The 21,330-nt window shown below is 37.9% G+C and overlaps 1 protein-coding gene across 1 annotated transcript in view; it reads right to left on the reverse strand.

Moving 5' to 3' along the window:
* LOC126251321 (sideroflexin-1) overlaps positions 1-21,330 on the reverse strand; it is a 128,774-nt gene that overhangs the window by 51,939 nt on the left and 55,505 nt on the right. Inside the window, exons 5-6 of the mRNA XM_049951651.1 lie at positions 12,838-12,913; positions 12,671-12,756 (exon numbers count right to left, since the gene is read on the reverse strand). Coding sequence (XP_049807608.1) covers positions 12,671-12,756; positions 12,838-12,913 — 162 coding nt within the window. The remainder of the gene's footprint in view (positions 1-12,670; positions 12,757-12,837; positions 12,914-21,330) is intronic.

Below are 21,330 nucleotides of genomic sequence, written 5' to 3' on the forward strand. Positions count from 1 at the left end.
CCGGGATTGGAATGACTCCTTACCCTCTCCCTTAAAACCCACATCCTTTCAACTTCCGCTCTCCTTCCCTCTTTCCTGATGAAGCAACCATTGGTTGCGAAAGCTTGAATTTTATGTGTATGTTTGTGTGTCTGTCGACCTGCCAGCACTTTCATTTGGTAAGTCACATCATATATATATATATATATATATATATATAAAGATGATGTGACTTACCAAATGAAAGTGCTGGCAGGTCGACAGACACACAAACAAACACAAACATACACACAAAATTCAAGCTTTCGCAACAAACTGTTGCCTCATCAGGAAAGAGGGAAGGAGAGGGAAAGACGAAAGGATGTGGGTTTTAAGGGAAAGGGTAAGGAGTCATTCCAATCCCGGGAGCGGAAAGACTTACCTTAGGGGGAAAAAAGGACGGGTATAAACTCGCGCACACTCACACATATCCATCCACACATATACAGACACAAGCGGTGTCTGCTTGTGTTGACGAAGAAATAATGACGTTAAAACCCACCAGGCCTCAATCTCCGCTAATTTCATGTTGCCGCCACTCATACCTCACCTGTCATTCAACATCATCTTTGCCTCTTCACTTCCGCCTCGACTGACATCTCTGCCCAAACTCTTTGTCTTTAAATATGTCTGCTTATGTCTGTATATGTGTGGATGGATATGTGTGTGGATGGATATGTGTGTGTGTGTGTGTGTGTGTGTGTGTGTGTGTGTGTGTGTGTGCGCGCGCGAGTGTATGCCTGTCCTTTTTTCCCCCTAAGGTAAGTCTTTCCGCTCCCGGGATTGGAATGGCTCCTTACCCTCTCCCTTAAAACCCACATCCTTTCGTCTTTCCCTCTCCTTCCCCTCTATCCTGATGAGGCAACAGTTTGTTGCAAAAGCTTGAATTTTGTGTGTGTGTGTGTGTGTGTGTGTGTGTGTGTGTGTGTGTGTCTATCGACCTGCCAGCGCTTTCGTTCGGTAAGTCAAATCATCTTATGGGTCAAAAAAGGTTTGCATGTACCTCTAATTGAGCATTATTTAATGAATGCCGTACATTTCAATATTTCAATACAGAACACAAGAGTCTCCAATTTTACGATTTTTTATTGAAAGTGTCCGATTCTTTGATAAAAGACCATGTACCTGCTTCTGAGCAAAACTTAGAGGTTGCCACTACATCGCGTACATCTCATCATGATCCAGTTGACAGACTTTCCGGTCACATAAAGCAACACCAACTAATACTTATTTCTGAAAAACGAAAATGAAGAAACTGCCATGTATGTTCCAAAAACAAAAAAAGAACAACAAACAAACTTAATGTGCAAGTCTTGTGGAGTTGTGTTACATCTTGGAGACTGCATTGCTGCATATCTTATGAAAGATAAATACTATGTACCAAAGACAATGCAAATAAACAAATATATGAAACACATTTTGTATTTATTTACATACGTATATCCTCGAAATTTCATGAAAGTAGGGGAACAAGGTTGAGAACTTATAAAACTAGTGATGAGATTGGTAAAACTTAACAATTTATAATCTCCCAATAATGTCAAGAATCACTGGCGACAAGCCAAGTAATCCAAATTAGCACTGTCGGTGCCAAGTGAATGAATTTGTACGAGACTTGCAGATGGCAAAGTGTTAAAGGAATGGTGGGTTGTTGAAATCATGAAACTTGCATGTCCAAAATGGATGCATACAACTGAACATTGTGAAACATGGGAAACTTTGGAGAAGGTCTTCACCCAGCATAAACTGGCCGATGGCGATTTCAAGAAGTGAAAATGTTGTAAAGACAAAATAGCTTTCACATATATTGCCATAATGGTGACATCACAAAGGTTCATTGCCATACTGAATGAGCAACAATGTCATCCTTTTGTGTTTGCACCATCCTGAGTACCGTATGTTTGGTGACAATACTTTAAAATATTTGTACAATCTTACTTGTCCTCAAGAACTAAATTTTTAAAACAGAGTATTAAGAAATTACAATGAAATTAATACCCTTTGCTGCTTACAAGCGTTGACATACGTCAACAGGGACAGATGAAAATGTGTGCCCCGACCGGGACTCGAACCCGGGATCTCCTGCTTACATGGCAGATCCTCTATATATCTGAGTCGTCGAGGACACAGAGGACAGCGCGACTGCAGGGATTTATCTCTGGCACACCTCCTGCCAAACCCACATTCTCAACGTATAGTTAGTATATTTGAGTTGCTGAGGAAAAGCAGTGCTGCAGCAAAAACTAGACATTTTGTGTGAATGGCTGAGGTCTTTACACCTGTTATTGAAAGTCTTTACTTCAATTTTAAGATCCTCAACACAACTTTTAACACAGTTATCCTGGAAATGTGATAGTAAGTACTAAGTTGTGGAACTCTGCAACACCTGAAATTTTATGTATTATGTCAGCCAGCAATGATCTCTAGGTCTGCGATTTTAATTCAACAATACATCATCAACTACACTGTCAAAGTTAATATGCCAGGCAAAAACTGAGTAACCCGGGTCGCATCCGCCTAAGTTCTATTCTGTGAGTAGCACGGAAAACGCATTGTACAAACACATAGTAACTCTTAACTGGAGAATAAACGCAGGCTAACTGAGCAATTGATTGTGGCGGGGTTAGTGACATTAAGCAGATAATAAGATTTGACATTGGCAGGAATAGATACTAAATTAGTGATGACAAGGTTGATTGTTAGAATGAGGAAGGAGAAGAAATGGGGACATCACAAAAATTATGGAAGAATACAATTCCAAATTTATATAAAAATTTTGTACCACTACTTTTCGATCTCATGCTTGAGAAGCTGGAGCATATGAATGAAATTTGAAACTATTTGAAAATATGAAGCTTTTTGCTTGTAGTAGACCTAATAGGTATTTGATATTGGTACTTAGTGAATTATATTCTGTCATGTTAAAAAAGTGACCAGTCTGTTTATTTAGTGGGTGTTACAATTTCTGCAATATTAGACAGGCCTATTTTGTTTTATTTGGCAGACAGTGACAAAATACACATAATCATATCGAGAAACTACACCAGTCTTGGGTACTGTTTGTATTAACAGCTTTTTCAGTATTAGACAGCGACATTTCGTTTTTTCATGTGGCAAAATGTTTGATGAAGTTTAATGAGGTAATAGATCCTTTTGCAGAAAGGAAAGGACACCATGTAAAGTTGTAGCAAGGTTAGAGAGGAAAAAAATGCTAGGACTTAAGGACTGAACAAATAAAGAGGGACTGGATGTCAAACTGGCCGACTGGGAGTAGGAGAGACAACACAGGATATTTTAATTTCCACTGTCCTGAATATAGTTTGATGCCACCCATAACATAATACTATACGTTTGAATTCCACAGAGCGGAATACAATGACGTGCGACAGAAGAATGCTGTGTGAAGAGGTGTGGCACTGCACTCTGGCGCACTTGAGACCAAATAACATGTCTTACACTTCCTTGAACACATGTTTTATATATCAGAGTCTTCAGAAAGATGTGTGCTACAAACTGAAAATATTTTTGAAAAGTTGATTTGTTTTCAAATTTTTGGCATCATACCTCAAACGCTCGAGGGAGGAAGGGGTGGGGGTGGGGAACAACTATCTAGAATTGCCACGGTTCGGAAATATCGTTGATCTGGTGCTGATGCACAGAGCAGTCTGTGTTGTAGTTAGGAGGTGGATAGTCTCCACGTGACCCGTGTTTACGTTTAGTGATTTTGCTGTTTCCTCTTCATTTTTGCTCTCATGGCAAATGAAAACAAAATGGATTTCTGTAGCCAGGAGCTGTCAAGTGAATTAAAATACATTCACATTATTATGGAAGGCTAAAACTGTTATTGGTTTCAGATTTTATTTCCATCTTTCTGACAGTCAAGCGTTAATCACCTTGCAGAACAATGAAGTTCTTTTTGTTGGTTTGCTAAAGAAATTTGGCTTTTATTAATCTTTTCCACTGAGGCAGTCAATTTATTGAAACGAAGTGTTTAATTCCACATTATTGGCTAGTTTCAACTGTTCACTGCATTTCAAAAGTGCATCTTTTCATCTTCTAGCACATATGTCATTATGCCATAATAAAGAATGAAACATGAGATAATACAGTACTGGTTCTGCAAGAAAATTTACATCCAAATCTGGACATATGAATATGCACTGTAAGCTGGATTATGCATTTTGGTATGGTCCACAAAATTTCGATGCTCTTTGAGTATCCTCTGATGTCTTGTTTCTTTTATAATGTAAGGTCTCTTTATTGTTTTACACATACGAGCACACAGTTTTCCTGTGCCATCGTAGCTGCGCAAGTGTGGTGATGCCTCTTATCTGGTGCTCTCTGGAAACTGCTGAAACGAACCTATTTCTAACAGGTTGCAGGAAAATATTGCGAATGGTTGTTTGAAAAGCGTTACTTTCAAAGTAAATTTCCTCTTATGCAAACTGAACTACATGCGTGAATGTACAATAAATGTCTTAAATCACAGTGTGTTTGCCTCTCATTTAAAAATCAACTCTGAGGACAACCGTTTGGAAAAATTTCGAGCCCAGATGATCACACATTTATGTCGTTATTAAAAATTTTACTGTCACATTTGTGTGATATATCTTAAAGCGTAACACACGCAAAAAAGATCAATATTATATGTGATAGCTTAGCTTCTCTTGCAGCTTATTAATCTTTAAGACCATTATTATATGTGAAAGCTTTTCTTTTCTTGTAGCAACACTATGTATATTAATTTAAACCATTAATTTTTCCAATTTGTGTATACGCGCTACTTAACAGTGATATTGCTATTGGCTGACTACATCACATGTCCTATGCTCTGAATATCCACTGTCATTGGCTGGCAAGATTACGTGACATGAGCTATGACTGGCTTACAAAAGCGCACCGCAATCTCGATTTCAACGCTTCGGAAAGTAACATGCGGTGTTTGATGGAATTAAAAATGTACTTTTGTAATACAAAAATATGCAGCATACATGTTGCTGTACATCAAAGATGTCCCAATTTTTTTTTATTTTTTTTTACTGTGCTTGGTTTTCTAAAGGTACGGGAAATTCTACGCCAGTGTAGAAGACCATAACCATACAAAGTTCAAAGGATTGATAAGTTTTACTGTTCCAAGGAAAAGTATACTGTCACGTAACACAGAAAAAGTGTATTTTCACCCGGGAGAAAATGTATTTTTAACCGGGAGAAAATGTATTTTTAACTGGGAAATCCAGGAAAAATCCGGGACTTTCTTTTCTTGTCCACATATACACCCTGACCAGCTTCATCAATGCATCCAAGATCGTTGGGGAGCATGTAGAATGTGAGTGTGTGGGGAATGATGGGGGTGAGGAGGGAAAGGGATTCGAGGGAGAGGTTCTGTAAAGAGCCTAAGGCTTTAAGCATGGATTTCAGGTTATGTTGGACATCTGGGATAGGATCACTCTGGCAGAGTTTATAGGTGGGCGAGTCGGACAATTAGCCAAGGCCTTCAGCAGTCAGGTAGTCACTGTGATTCATAAGGACAGTGGAAGAACCTTTGTCTGCAGGTAGGATGATTAGGTGAGGATCCGTTTTGAGGCTGTGAATGGGTGTTCTTTCTTCTGCTGAAAGTTTAATTTTCTTTGGAAGGATCTTGAGGAAGGATGGTGAGACCAAGTTGGAGTTAAGGAATTCCTAGGAGGTGACCAGGAGGTGGGGAGTGGGGTTGGGGGGGGGGGGGGGGGGCGGCATCATGGTTGGATAGTTGTATGAACTGGGTGAGACAGGATTCAGTGCTGGGATTAAGTTGGAGGGATTGGTGGCAAGAAAGTGTTTCACTGCAGGAATCAGAAGAAGGAGAGTAGGTCTCTGACAAGTTCAATATTGTTATATTTGTGTGTAGAGCTGAAGGTAAAGTCTTTGGATAGGACGAACTTCTGCTGATCTGAAAATTTTGGTGGAAAGGTCAACAGCAGTGTTCTGGGATTGTTTTGGCTATGGAGTTGGTGGAGTTTCGGCAGGGAACTTTGGGGATGTGGCAAGTTGGAGGAATCGGCTATGCAGGATCTGTGTGCCATGGAAAGGGGGGGGGGGGGGCTTGACAAGGAGGTACACTGTGATTAAGATAGGGGTTGGATAATGATGCTCCGAGGCAGCAGAAGGAAGGCAGCTGGTTGGATAACTTCTGGTGGTGTGTCCAGAATGTTCTTCCAGGTGTTTAAGAGTAAATGATTTAATTTCAGAGATGTGATGTTCACAGTAGTAGAATCTTTCAGAGGGAGAAGAGGTAGTTCCGGGATGTCTGTGCCATGGAGATGAGTTTTTGCAGTACTAGGTTTGTGAGGGACAGGGACTGGTGGACTCTGCAAATGTGAAGGTCATTGTGAAAGGTGGGATGGGATCAAGAGAAAGTGTTTATCCCAAATGGTCTGCCTATATTTCTAGACAACTGAAACTTTATAAACCAGGTTCCAAGTTATTATACAAGTTGCAGCTGTACATCATCCCAAATGTCCCTCACTGCTAGCAAGTCAATTGTCACCAACAATTTGAACTAAGATATATTTGTTATGTTTCCAAGTACTTCAGCCATGTTTTGAAAACAACTAATCCTAGTACCATGCCTTCTTTCTCTTGCACAGCAAAACTGCAAAGAAACCTGCTTTTTTTCCTGCAACATCTTAGGAGGAACTGAAAAACTTCTTCCCTCATTCACAAACACAAATATCAAATATGTTTCTGCTGTTTTTTGAGTTCTTGTAAAATAAGTGAGTTTTACACTATTATGCTTGGGAAATGGTTTTATGTTCTGTTCACAAAACTTCCATGTCCAGTTATCTTTGTCAAATGATGGAAGTACTAATCCATTGTTAAAATCCTATATGCCAAAATAAAATTTCTGACTATCCAGATGTATTATAAGTTCATGTCAATTTGCACTTCCTTAAAGACACACAAACTTCATAGTCCTGTTCATCAGAGTGTTACTGTCTTCATATCCCATATTCTATCCATGTCTCTTAGTGAATGTCATATGCACAATCAAGTAGGTTGTCTAATATGTCAGGTACTACTCTTTCGCTGAATGCAACAGACGACAAATTCTGTGTTACACAAGAAATGCTGTGAATCTCACTACACCATACACAGATGCACGATTTAGTGAGGAGCCTTGGAACAGAGCATAATAGAAGATTGAGAGGACAGTTAAAATATCAAATTATTAAAATTAATAAAATTAAAAAAAAGAGCCTTATTTGCACAATACCTGGAGTCTAAATTGACATAATTTTAAGCTTCAATCAAATCTCTGCTGGTTATGTGCTGCATGAATGATTATTATATATATTTCTCCCATATTATCTTTTTTCTAATCATTGTGATATTGCTAATTCCCGTGTAAATAACAAATGACATGAGCCACAATGTACTATGAAAGATGCTAAAACATCAAGGAAGTGTAATTTGACAGCTGACAGTCTGCATAATGCAAGGAGAAATATCAGTGTTTATGGAGACAAATAACTAATGCTGTTAATTGAATTAAATGAAGTTTAACTTCAGATTTCCAAATAAATTACAGAATGGTCAGAATATTTTTTTAAAATAAACGCACACAGAGGAGTATATCTACAAAAGCAACAGAAACTTAATTTTATGAATTTAGGCACCATACTAAACAATTACAAATTTTTAAACTTGCATTACACCACATAATGGCATCTGGCAGTGTCCCAAAAGCCTGAAGTAAGTGTTAATTTACATTGCTGTCAGATAAAATGAATGATTTAATAAGCTATGAGTGCATAGCCATAATAAACATTCCTTGAAATATTTCAGCTATTCCTTGAAATATTTCAGCTGCATAGCTTTTTGCCCTATCCCAACTAAGAAACTGCTTAAACTTTTAACCCTAGGTACTGTTCCACATTGATTTATATCTGGAAGAGATAGTTGTCACCATTCTTCCTGCACTATTTATATTCTTGAAACAAGTACACAGGGCATATAATATTGTTGACAAAGATAGGCTGCAGAGTGGACTTGCACAACTAAAAATAGTTTTTGAAGCAAATTAATACTTGTCCACAACAGATATGCCTTATACTACAGATCACCCTCAGCTGGAGACTTACGAGATCAGGAATTTCAAAGAAAAAAGTGTTATTCATGATCCTTTAAGGCAAATATTTACAAAATCACTTGTGATTCTGACCTGTTGTGCTTTGGGCATATGACATGAACTATTCAAGGGAGAGGCACTGAATGTTTACAGTACACTCAGCTATCGTCAGCAAAATTGGTAGTGGGAACAAATTGCTTTTCTACATTATATAATAGCAAAATATTGAAGTGAACTGTTCACACAAAAATGTAAAATGACCTCGTGGAAGATCGGTGTGGGTTCCAGAGAAATGTAAGATGTGATGCAATACTGATTTTACATTGTATCTTAGAAGACAGGTTGAAAAAAAGTAAACCTACATTTATGGCATTATGACAATGATGACTGGAATACTATCTTTGAAATTCTGAAGGTAGCAGGGACAAAATATGGGGAGCAAAAAGTTATTTACAACTTGCATAAAAACCAGATGACGTAAGAGTTGACGGGTATAAAAGTGAAGCAGCAATTGAGAACGGAGTGAGAGACATTTGTAGCATATGCCCCATGTTATTCAATCTGTACACTGAGCAAACAGTAAAGGAAACCAAAGAGAAACTTTAATTACCATTCAAAGTTCAAAGAGAAGAAATAAAAACTTAGGTATGCCAATGAAATATTAATTCTATCAGAGGCAGCAAAGGACTTTGAAGGGCAGCTGAATGAAATGGATACTGTCTTAAAACTATATTATAGGATGAACATTGAAAGCAAAATGAAGGTAACAAGGTTATACAATGAATGTCAAGAGAAAAACAAAGATAAAAGAATGTAGCTGAATTAAATTAGATGATGCTGATGCAATTATATTAGAAAATGAGATATTAAACTTAGCAGGTAGTTTTTTGAGCAGCAAAAGAACTAATGATGGCCGAAGTTGAGAGGATATAAAATGCAGGCTGGATACAGCATAAAAAACATTTCTGAAAAAATAGTAATTTGTTAACATATAATATAAATTTAAAGGTTAGAAAGTTATTTCAGAAGGTATTTTTCTGGAGTGTAGCCTTGCACAGAAGTGAAACATGGACAATAAGCAGTTCAGCCAAGAAGTGAATAGAAGTTTTGAAATACACTTTTATAGAAAAATGCTGAAGATTTGAAGGTAGATCGCATAACTAATGAGAAGGGACTGAACTGACTGGAGAGAAAAGATACACCACCTACGGAAAAAATGAAGCACCCAGAAGGGGAGGAGGAAATGAAATGAAATTTCAAAGGTTTGAGAGGTCAGTCGATGTTATTTCAGTAACTTCAAAATCAAGTCACTTCTACAAAGAAGTTGCCAGTATGAGCCCACTTCCCAGTATGACACTGCACACCCTATGAGCTGAATGCAAGCACCGATTTGCTTGGCAAGGGTGTCATAAAGCCTGTCTAGGGGCAAACTGGCCCACATCTGTATTAACTTGTCCCTGATATCCTGGATACTGCCACTGAGATGGAGTTGACATCCAAGCTCATCCCACACGTTCAATCGGAAATACACTATGTGATCAAAAGTATCTTGGCACCTGGCTGAAAATGACTTACAAGTTTGTGGTGCCCTCCATTGGTAATGCTGGGATTCAATATGGTGTTGGCCCACCCTTAGCCTTGATGACAGCTTCCACTCTTGCAGGCATACATTCAATCAGGTGCTTGAAGATTTCTTGGGGAATGGCAGCCCATTCTTCGCGGAGTGCTACACTGAGGAGAAGTATCAATGTCGGTCGGTGAGGCCTGGCACGATGTCGGCATTCCAAAACATCCCAAAGGTGTTCTATACGATTCACGGCAGGACTCTGTGCAGGCCAGTCCATTACAGGGATGTTATTGTTGTGTAACCACTCTGCCACAGGTTGTGCAATATAAATAGGTGTTCGATCGTGTTGAAAGATGCAACTGCCACCCCCCAATTGATCTTCAACAGTGGGAAGCAAGAAGGTGCTTAAAACATCAGCGCAGGGCTGTGCTGTGATAGTGCCACACAAAACAACAAATGGTGCAAGCCCCTCCATGATAAACATGACCACACCATAAAACCACCACTTCCGAATTTTACTGTTGGCGCTATACACACTGGCAGATGACGTTCACTGGGCATTCACCATATCCACACCCTGCCATTGGATCACCACATTGTGTACTGTGATTCATCACTCCACACAACGTTTTTCCACTGTTCAATTGTCCAATGTTTACACTCCTTACACCAAGCAAGGCATCATTTGGCATTTACCGGCATTGTGTGGCTTATGAGCAGCCGCTCAACCCTGGAATCCAAGTTCTCACACCTTCCACCTGACTGTCACATTACTTGCAGTGGATCCTGATGCAGTTTGGAATTCCTGTGTGATGGTCTGTATAGATGTCTGCCTATTACACATTATGACCCTCTTCAACTGTCGGCGATCTGTGTCAGTCAACAGACGAGGTTGGCCTGTACGATTTTGTGCCGTACATGTTCCTCCTCATTTCCACTTCATTATCACATCAGAAACAGTGGACCTATGGATGTTTAGAAGTGTGGAAATATTATGTACAGACGTATGACACAAGTGACACCCAATCACCTGACCGCTTTCGAAGCCTGTGAGTTCCACGGAGCACCCCATTCTGCTCTCTCACGATGTCTAATGACTACTGAGGTCGCTGATATGGAGTACCTGGCAGTATGTGACAGCACAATGCACCTAATATGAAAAACATGTGTTTTTGGAAGTGTCTGGATACTTTTGGTCACATAGTGTAGTTCTGTGGATCTTGCTGGCCACTGGAGTGTCTCAACATCATGCAAACAGTTCATAGAGATATGTCCTGTGTGAATGAGCATTGTCCTCTTGAAAATTGGCACCACAATACATGAGATGCAACATATGAGGACGCAGGCTGTCCGTGATGTAGCATTGTACTATCAGAGTTCCCTTCACCACCACCACCACCACCACCACCACCACCACCACCACCACCACCACCACCACCACCACCACAATGCCAGGTGTATCACCACTGTGCCTCTCCAAAACACTGAAATAATTGGACCTCTCCTGATATCCATACTCCCTGACAATGGTCATCTAGAGCAGTGGAGAACTGCAATTCATCACTGAACACAATGTGATACTATTCATCAGCTGTCCATGCATCTCGGTCATGCCACCATTCAAAATGCACCTGTTTGTGTTGTTGTGTTAACAGCAGTGGCGTAGTAATTCTATAGTGCAGCTGCTGCGACTCTGACCATGGGTAGTGGTTGACACAGGATGTTGCAGGGAGCCACTTACTTCTTCTCAGTTGGCAGATGCACTTGTGAAGGGATGCGCTTGGTGCACAATATGCTGATTCTCCCTTGTCGCAGTCCAACATAGTCTATCAGAACCTTGATGGCAAAGATGCCTGCCCTTATGTTCCCATGAAGTCCTAAATTGAGTCACTGCCATCAAAATTTTCCAGAAAACTGGATATTGCACATTTTTCTCACATGTTTATGTGGCATCTCTATGTCCTCCACAGTAGTCACTCAACATCTTATGCTGTTTATGACCTGTACATACCCTACCAGGCCAGGTAACAACACTAAACATGAATGACACTAATGCACTCATGGCCATTCTACCTGTCACATAACCACTAATGATGAGTATGTGTACGAAGTTACAATTACGTCTGACCATGTCTTCTGGGTGCTTCACGTTTTTTGTCAGGCAGTTTATTTATGGCATATCTTCACTAAAAGAAATGATCACTTGTCAGGAATCATTCTGAGGCATCAATGGGGTGGGAGCAGTTACTCTGAGATGGAGAGACTTAGGAAGGATAGACGAGCATGGAGAGCTGCCTTAAACCACCACCATAACACGTGACATGATGATGATTTCTGGTATTTAACTGGTCTTTTTGGTACTACATTACATTGTTCAGGCACCAACAGTAATTCATTTATGAAAGTTGTCACAGTGTCTTTTGAATTGAAGTTTCTAAGTCGAAATGTCCAACTTCAGTGCTCTGCATCGGTTGAACTTCTTGGTCCCCTACCAAAGACCTCTCAGCTATTAATATCTGTAACCTTATGTAACATAGGTTTGAAAGATGTCTGCAAGTGCTCTAGTGTCAAACTGTCACCTCACAAAGAAAATTGTCAGTAGATATATGGTCAAAGTATCAGTGGATGAAATGGAATTATACATCTACATTCATAATCCACAAGCCTTCACACAGTGCATGGCAAAGGGTACTTTATACCACTACTAGTTATTTCCTTCCCTGTTCCATTTGGAAAGGAAAAAAACTGTTTATATGCCATTGTAGGAGCAGTCATTTCACTTATCTCTGTGGTCCTTAGGCAAAATGTATGTTGGTGGCAACAGACTCTTTCTGTAGTGAGCTTCAAATGGTGGGTCTTTAAATTTTGACAACAGTATTTTAGCTGCACTCCCAAAACTTAATAGCTCATTCATTACACTGGGAAAACATGCAGATGTACAAATAATAAAATCTAAGTAAATAACTACTACAACTTACTGAAGTCTCATCATAGGAATGTTGACACAATTAGCCGCAGCAACAGCTACAAAGGGAACAAAACGTCCTATGATAGGTGGGAACGACTGTGGATGGAAAAAACAACTTGTGAACAGTATTTACAGACAATGATTGATAACAGAGGCACAACACATTCAGGCACCTACCTTTACAAGTCTATTAAGAGACAGAGCAGTTGTTAGAGCACCTCCTGTTGCAAGAACATATGAACTTGCAAGCTGCCTGAAACAAAGTTTTGTATGTTCACATATTCATACACATATCGTTCTCAGCAAATACACTTTCTTGCACCTGTTTCCTACATATACAATTAAGGTTTTCCAATAAAAGAAACACTTACACATTTGACAAGTACATACATATTTAATTACTTCTGCATAGCAGTACTATATTACTTAAGACATGAAGTTCGACTTTTAAAAACTAAAGGTTGCTTACCTCTCTGCAAGTCAATAAGGAGCTGTACAGTTGGCACCCTGTAACTTATTCCCAGTATTGTCTTCACAATAACTGACAAAAACAGTTATTGCCCTTACCATAAGTGATGTAACAATGTAAAGTGTATCCGTGTAAGAAATTTTACTATGATATTTTGACAGCTGAACATTGCAACAGGGATGCAAAATGTGATTCAAAACAAACTGCCAAAACAGTATTATTGTACATAAGTATTCACAAGTGTGCAGTTTTTATGGTGTGATTAAAATAATTGACTTCTTCGTGATAATTTTCCTTTCCAAGCAGATATATAGTCATCAGCCTGGACACTATGATCAGTCACCTAAAAAGCTTTGTCTTCCACTTATGTCAGGCAAAACTGCTACAACTTATCTTGGTATGGATTTTAGGCATCAGAAAACAGCACAAGGTATGTAATTATTGTAGATTACACTGACATGATTCAGGAGATCTAAGTCAGCTACCTGTCACTCTCCAGATATATCCAACATAGTTGATGCCCACAAAATTAGGAGCTGTGCATATTTATCAGAATAATTATGTTCATCAAACTGCAGCATGTAATTCTGGTTTTGTGGCAGGGCAAGTGAGCTGCTAGAAAATGACATGGAGAAGACATTAACCAAGATGGGATGCAGTAGTTGACAATAACAGGTGCAGGAATCAAAAAGTAAGTTACACTGGTTTTTCGCATGAGCACACTGTGTTGTGACCATGGCCAATATGTAACATGCTTAGTAACTGTTGACGTGTCCTATAGCATGGGTGGTGTGATATCCCATCAAGTTGTGTGTGCTGAGTGGGCTAGGCTCAATGGCACATCAACTGAATGTTCACTCCAAATTGGAGGAGTGTGCAATTATCAGATTTCCATGGGCTAAATGGCTCAGTTGCATTGACATTCACCACAAAATCACTACTGTATAAGGTGAGCATACAATCACTCACCCAGGTATTGCAATGTGGGATAAGCAATTTGATGCCAGACCCACGGATCTCACTGACAAATCTTACGAAGGCAGGCCCGCAATGTCCCGTACCGTTGCAAATGCTGACCAGGTGGATGTGATCATTAGATAGGATCAGTGCGTAACACATCAGGAAATTGCCAGCAAGTGAACGTTTTGTATGGCAGTGTGTTCTCCATTGTTCACCTGCACCTTGGATATCAAACTGTGTGCTAGATGGGCCCCACGGCTGCTCACCGATGTTCACAAGGGACAATGTTTCCAATCATCACTGGCATTTGTGGGACGGTATTCCAAGAAGGGCAACATTTTTCTACTGTGAATCATTACAGGGGACGAAATGTGGGTCTGCCACTTCATGCCCGAAACAATAAGAACATTGATGGAATGGGTGCAAACAACGTCAACACATCAAAGAAAGGCCAATGTCCAACCTTAAGCAGGAAAGATGATGGTGACAGTGTTCTTTGACATGGAGAGTGACGCACAACGAATTTATGCTGAATGGCACAACAATCATCTCTGTACTGTACGGCAAATGTTACACTGATTGCATATGGCAATTAAAGAAAAGCAACAGTGAAACTGGAGTGCCGGTCTGATTTTATTGCACTATAATGCAACACCGCACTTGGCCCGCCAAACGTCTGCACTGTTGCAGTGATTCAAGTGGAATTATAGCATTTTTTATTTGTCCTCTTATTAGTGTACTCTACAGTAGCTTGTGACTTCTTACAGAAAGCAATGAGAAAGTTGGAGGTTTTGTCCTTCATGGCGTAATACTAACACCCCCCAGTCTTCATACACCACACAATGTGCCCACCAAGGTTAAATTGCTGTAGAAAATGGCATTTTTTGAAATTAGTATTGCCATGATTTAACAGGAAGCTATTTATTAAACATACAACTATTTCTAAACTATTTCTAATTGTTCCATGGTCCGATAATTCTCCCATAACTGTATCAGTTTCAACTAATGATTCCATTCAGTTGACAACTGCGCACTTCATGCCTTACACTGCAGAACACCAACCTGCAATAATGAGCAGTGAATGTCAAGTTTAGAAATACTTCCACAGTCCACAGTATGACACCTGCAGAGTGCATCTCACCACTGAGTGCCCTTTCTCAGAGTTGTTCAACACACTAGTTTTTCCCAGTCTGGACAGTTTTTATCTGTTCCCAGCACAACAGGAGTACATGCAGCCCTCCTGTGGATGAGTGGTCACAATATTCTCACAGATCATTTTATTTCACTTTACAGCTAATCATTCACTGATACTTTCAGAATGAAAACATTTCCTCATTTTGGTTCTTATCCTTTTTTCAATTATATATAATATTTAGAAAATAAAGACTATATATTGGAAAACTGAAGTTTTCTGGTGGAACTGAATAAAAGTAACATGACTTCAAATAGCAATGCAGTCATTGGGTAAAAAAAGATCTGTTTTTGAGAAACAGATGTGTTCAAGTACATCAATGAAAAATTGGTCATTTTTCTCAGTACCTGAGAAATTTAACTGATTATTAAAAAGAAGGCGAACCTCAGAGAGGATATTAAGTGAAACATGCGGCTCTTAGCGTATATTTTGTCAATACTTCTAATACAGTTAATACAATTTCCTAGCCCTCCTTCCGCTCATTAAGCAATATGATACAGTATTATGATAAAAAAACACATTTTCTTTAAACTGGAATAGTTGATTACTACATACAGCAAATACAACAAAATAGTTGTGAAAATTCTCTCTCTCCCACAGACTGTTTTGGTTTTCTTGAGAATATATATATGGTGGATTTCTTAGGATGCTACTTCTTGTTAAGAACTATCTTTAAACATTAACTCAGTTAATCTCAGACGATCTATTAGCATTAAGAATCAGAGCTCTATAACTGTAATCTAACATCTAATGAAGACAGTCAATCAATTCCACAAAGCAGATTAGTTTGCTATTGCAATGCAATAGCAACAGAAGCATTGAATTAATTATAAGCAGAAGTAGTTAACTATAAGTGATAAGCTGCACAGATTTTGTTTAGCAGCAAAGAAACAACACTATTTGATTTTATCGACCTGCAGCTACAGAACTATGGTTCTCTGGCAAACTAAATATTAACTACAATTATGCACTGTAATAACAGGTGGTACAGCATATTAAATATGAGTATCTATGAGTTCTACACTGTTTTAACTAACATGATGTTCCACATGATATCAACCAATAAAAAATTAAACTTGAACCTTGATGATTTAGAATTTTGTAATTTTTTGTCATTTTATTAAAAACTGTTTGGACAGTTTGTTTTTCAATAATTAATTTTTAAAGTTCCTGAAATTGGATGATTTTTGCCATATTTTAAAACCTTAAAAATAGCCACATCTCAAATTACAAAAAACATTAAAATGCTAAATTTTACCAAACCAAAATTTTTTAAATTTGGAAAGTTTCAAAATCTGCATCTTTTTTGTTTGGAAAAAAAGTGTTTGTCATACACTATTAATTAATGTGTGTGCTGATTGTATTCCAAAGGGAACATATGGAAATAGATTTTATTTTACTGCATTTGTATAGCTGACTGTATCAACTGCACTTAGTTTGCAAGCTGGTTCATTAAACTATTGGTAAAATGAAGTTCTTGAATATTAATTAAGCACACTTTACTGTATCATTTAAAAACTATATTAGACTATGTCATATAATAATTAACATAAGTACATAAGTAATGTAAGGGATAATATGCATTTTCCATTTTATAAAACTATTAATTTACAGCAGTTGAAGCTCATATCTACAAGACCAAGAGTGTGCACATGCACCTCAGTGTCATGACTTTAAATGCTTAATCATCCAATAAAATGGCAAAAGGCACATGTTGGAATATGACAGCGCAGCACACAAAGTGGAATATTGTACTTGTCATATTCTGACATGAGCAGGTCAATGTTTTACAGGAAAATTAAGCATTTCCAATCATGACACAGACACATTTGTGTCACTTTGTCCCCTGAGGATGTTTACATAGACTAACAACACTGGCTTCATAGATGCACATAAAATAATAGTCAAAGTGGTTTTCGTAACACTCATATTAACCAGTTCTGGAAGCACAATAAGATCAAACTGCAACATCATTCAGTTGTTTGAGGGGGTAAAGCGTATATGCCATTAGTCACTTCTATGAGACAAATAATGATCCTGCAGCGTAAAAATGGAATGCTATAAAAAGATTTTATAAAGCCACAACAGTCGGGGAAACAGAAGCATCATGCATTTATTCTTATGAATAAAGTCAATGGCAAAGGAAAAACTGTTTCTGATTTTAAGAATTTTGATATTCAGGTGAGTCCAGATGTTGTGTGCTGTTGAAGAGATTGCAGGACTTGTTGCTCCTGTCTATGAAAACAAATGTTGGATGGCTTCTATGCTATCCAGGGATGAAAAAGGAGACATATTCCTTTTATTTACATATCACTGTGGACCAGCTCTTTCTTTTTCATAACCAAGACCAGGTTAATTGACTGTACTACAAAAAATTCAAACTTTGTAAATTAAATCCTTCAACTACCACTGGAAGAAAATACACACTGTCAGATAAAGAGCTCAAAAAGCCTAACATTATATAGAAAAAGAATATTTTGTCATTACTGCTTGGGGAAAGTTAGTTATACCATTTGAAAGAAATGTGCAACACATAATTTAGACACTAATAAGATTGTCAGTGGACCACCGTAACACCTTTGTTGATGAAGATAAGTAAAAAATTCCTCTTTGCAAGGCACTCAGATAACAATACTGTTATTACTTAACAGCTGCATCATTGTTTACAAATAATTTACTTAATTATATCTTCATTTTACAGATACATAAATATTGATCAATATTGCTAGTCTTTTTTGAGTACAAGTTATTTGGTGTGTGTTAAAATATATTCACAGTTAACACGGGAAAGCCAAAAGACTCAAAGTCAGAGACTGGTCATGTAAGAGGTGTGTGCGCGCGCGCGTGTGCGCGCGCGCGTGTGCGCGCGCGCGTGCGCTGTTTTGTGCCTATTTGTGAATCAGCATTTCTGCTATATGGTGAGTAGCAACAATCCTTTTCATAATATTGTCATATTTCATCCTGGATTTTCCATGTTTTAAATTAATTCTATGATTCTAATAATGTAATAAATTGATTGGCACTAAATAAAAAAATTATGATTTGGCAGCATTATTTGGTTTTAGACATATTGCATCTTAGTAACAAGTCCAAAGCCCAATGGACTGTGCACAAGGTGCTGTGCTTACCAGTAGAATAAAATTTCTTTTAGTATGTTCCCACTGGAACACTATCATGAAACTTGGCACAGATGTTAACCAAAAAAGGTATGAACAACACTTTTTTTCAAACAAACAAACAAAAAAGAAATACAATTTTGAAATTTCTAAAATTAAAATTAATTTCATTTGAGAAAATTTAGCACTTATCAATACTTTTAATCAACATGTACTTTTAAACTGTATAAAATGGTACAAATTTTAGGTCTGTAAGTCAAATAGTTTAAGATAAGGTGATTTTAACGTTTCAAAATGTCACAGAAATTGCACAATTTTGGAAGTTAAAAAAAATTAACAGCTAAAAATTGAAATGTCCAAAAAAATTTAATTTAGGATTTTTCATGCACACTATTGTTATTATAATGTACAAAAATTATCAAAATCTGAGACAGCAAGAACCAGACCACTGGTTGATTTCATGTGGATTGACCCAAGGATTTATCACTATTTTGATTCAACAAGTACACTTTAAAAGAAAATAAAGAAATGGGGCAAGGGGGTGGGGGGAGGTAGTAAAGGACTGGAATCAGGTAGAGAGAATAGTGCAGAAATTGAGACTTACAGGAAAAAGGTGAAATGAAATTTTAAAAAAGGATCAGAGTGGGTTTGTATATATGAAACTTGAAAAGAGAGGAATTACCATAAAAATTTCAATAATGCACATGAATGCTTGCATCTAGTACAATAATGCGGTGTTCAGGGATGCCAAATGTTAGCCAAATATTTCTAACAATACTCTCTTTTGCCAATGTATTGCTTTTAAAATATTTTCTTACTGAGTACACATTCTCATCCAATTTTGTTGATAACATTACTGAATCTTTGCCCAGCACCTGCTCAGGTATACTTCAGTAGTCTCAATTTTCAGTACCACTTCCACAGTGTGGTGGTTTAATTTGACGAACTGTCCTCCATTTTTTTATCTTGTTAATGACTTTTTATTCCTTCTGAATTAGTCATTTTCCAAGCACTTCCAGTTTCCTTGGTTCTGCTTATGTACCCTGTTGCTGTAATGTGTGCCTCCTTAGATATTCTTTTACATGCATATTTCTACTACTTCCCTATCTCCTCCTCCCTTCAGCCTCCTTTCTACTTTTGTTGCCATTTCCTGTTATCTTCTATTTTACCACTACCTAAATAAATTTAAAGACAATAAAAATTAATTTTAAAAAGCAGTTTTGATGGGATTTCAGTCTTCATCACACCACGTATGCTTCAAGGACATAGGTGACAGGTTTCAGTCATATCACATGACCATCATCAGACCCATGGCAACCTTCGAAGATGGTAGGTGGAGCACTCTTCTCAGCTGCTGTGATGTCAAGACCAGTTGACATCACAGCAGCTGAGAAGAGTGCTCCATCTACCATCTTCGAAGGTTGCTATGGGTCTGATGATGGTCATGTGATATGACTGAAACCGGTCACCTATGTCCTTGAAGCATACTTGGTGTGATGAAGACTTTTTGAAAGAAAAATTTAAAAAATTTTTTGATCACTGTTCAAAAATGTTTATTAATAAAGTTTGGATTGGATCTTAATATCAATTTGAAGTAACAATAATTAGTAATTTTGGTGATAGTGAGGCTGATAACTTTTGTAAGAGCTAATTCTAAAATGTTACACGATCATACTCATTTCATTGTCCCAACAAGCTTTATGTTGTAAATGAAATTCTATCAAAGCAATGTTCCCTGTTCATTATAGTGTTTACAATGATGCACCTCTTTCTAATGTACAAGGAAATATTTTTCTCCCAACCATCACAAAGGCTATCTTTTGCAGTTGCCATTCTTTCAAAATCTTCTTTCAAGCTTCCTTTCAAAGGTATTCTACTCTTATAATGATGTCCCAATTTAAGCTGTTAAGGTAGGCTCCTTTTTAGCTTTAGTGCTATTCATATAATTTACACAATACATGACATTCTATGACATTCTAATGGCATTGCCGCCTGGTTTACAATGCTGTCCAAAGAGACAACAGTCATAAATACTTTAAGTTGCTCACAGTCTTTATGTCTGACTTTTCAGTTATCCAAGTCGATATTTTTTTATTTGTATTCATTATCCAGCAAATTGTCCTTTCTAGAAAGGTAATCAGTCACATTCTCTGAAATTCAGTTTGTCATAGGTATAGTTTGCTCTGCACTTCATTTTGTTTCTTCATCCATATCAATATTAACACCTAACTGGGTGCAAAGAGTGACTGTCTCACAAACAAACAAACTTGCACTGAGAGACTTTAAAAATGGAAAAAGTAGTCCAAACCTGCGTTATTGGGTGCTATATTGCTACTAAGCTGTATTATTCTACTCTCACTACAACAGTGCAAGTAGTCCGTGCAACGGGCTGCTAATGTGTAATGTGTATACAACTCCTATCAGTCCCACAGATGATGTTCTTTCAACAGGTTTGGCAAATGTGCAGTGCTGTACAGAGCAAAATGAGCCATAGCTACTTCTGACAGCTAAGTGCTATTTTGGTAGGGTCCCTGCTGGCGTAAGTCACAGAACGGTTAAAAAATGACATAGGAGAATCTCATGGGTAACCATCACTGTGTTGTAATGTGAAATATAACACATCCAAGGACATATTGAGACACCATTTGTGTCTCAAAACACATATACTGTTGGATAAGATACACGGCAAGTTCAACCTGAAAGCAACATATTCAAAAGTTTTAGTTAATCCCCATTGAATGGGTTTCTGGATCATTGATGATGACACTGCCCTCAGCTATTGCAGAATTTGTGAGGCAGTTGCTGCACTTAAATTGTAAAACAACAAGGGTTAACAAGATTTGATAACATTGCCTTAAACAAACTTTAATACGACGTTACAGCTCCGTACCCGATCAATATGGCATGTTGTTAAAGGCTTGCTTCACTCTGCT

This window comes from Schistocerca nitens, chromosome 4 (assembly GCF_023898315.1).
Source record: "Schistocerca nitens isolate TAMUIC-IGC-003100 chromosome 4, iqSchNite1.1, whole genome shotgun sequence".
NCBI lineage: Eukaryota > Metazoa > Arthropoda > Insecta > Orthoptera > Acrididae > Schistocerca > Schistocerca nitens.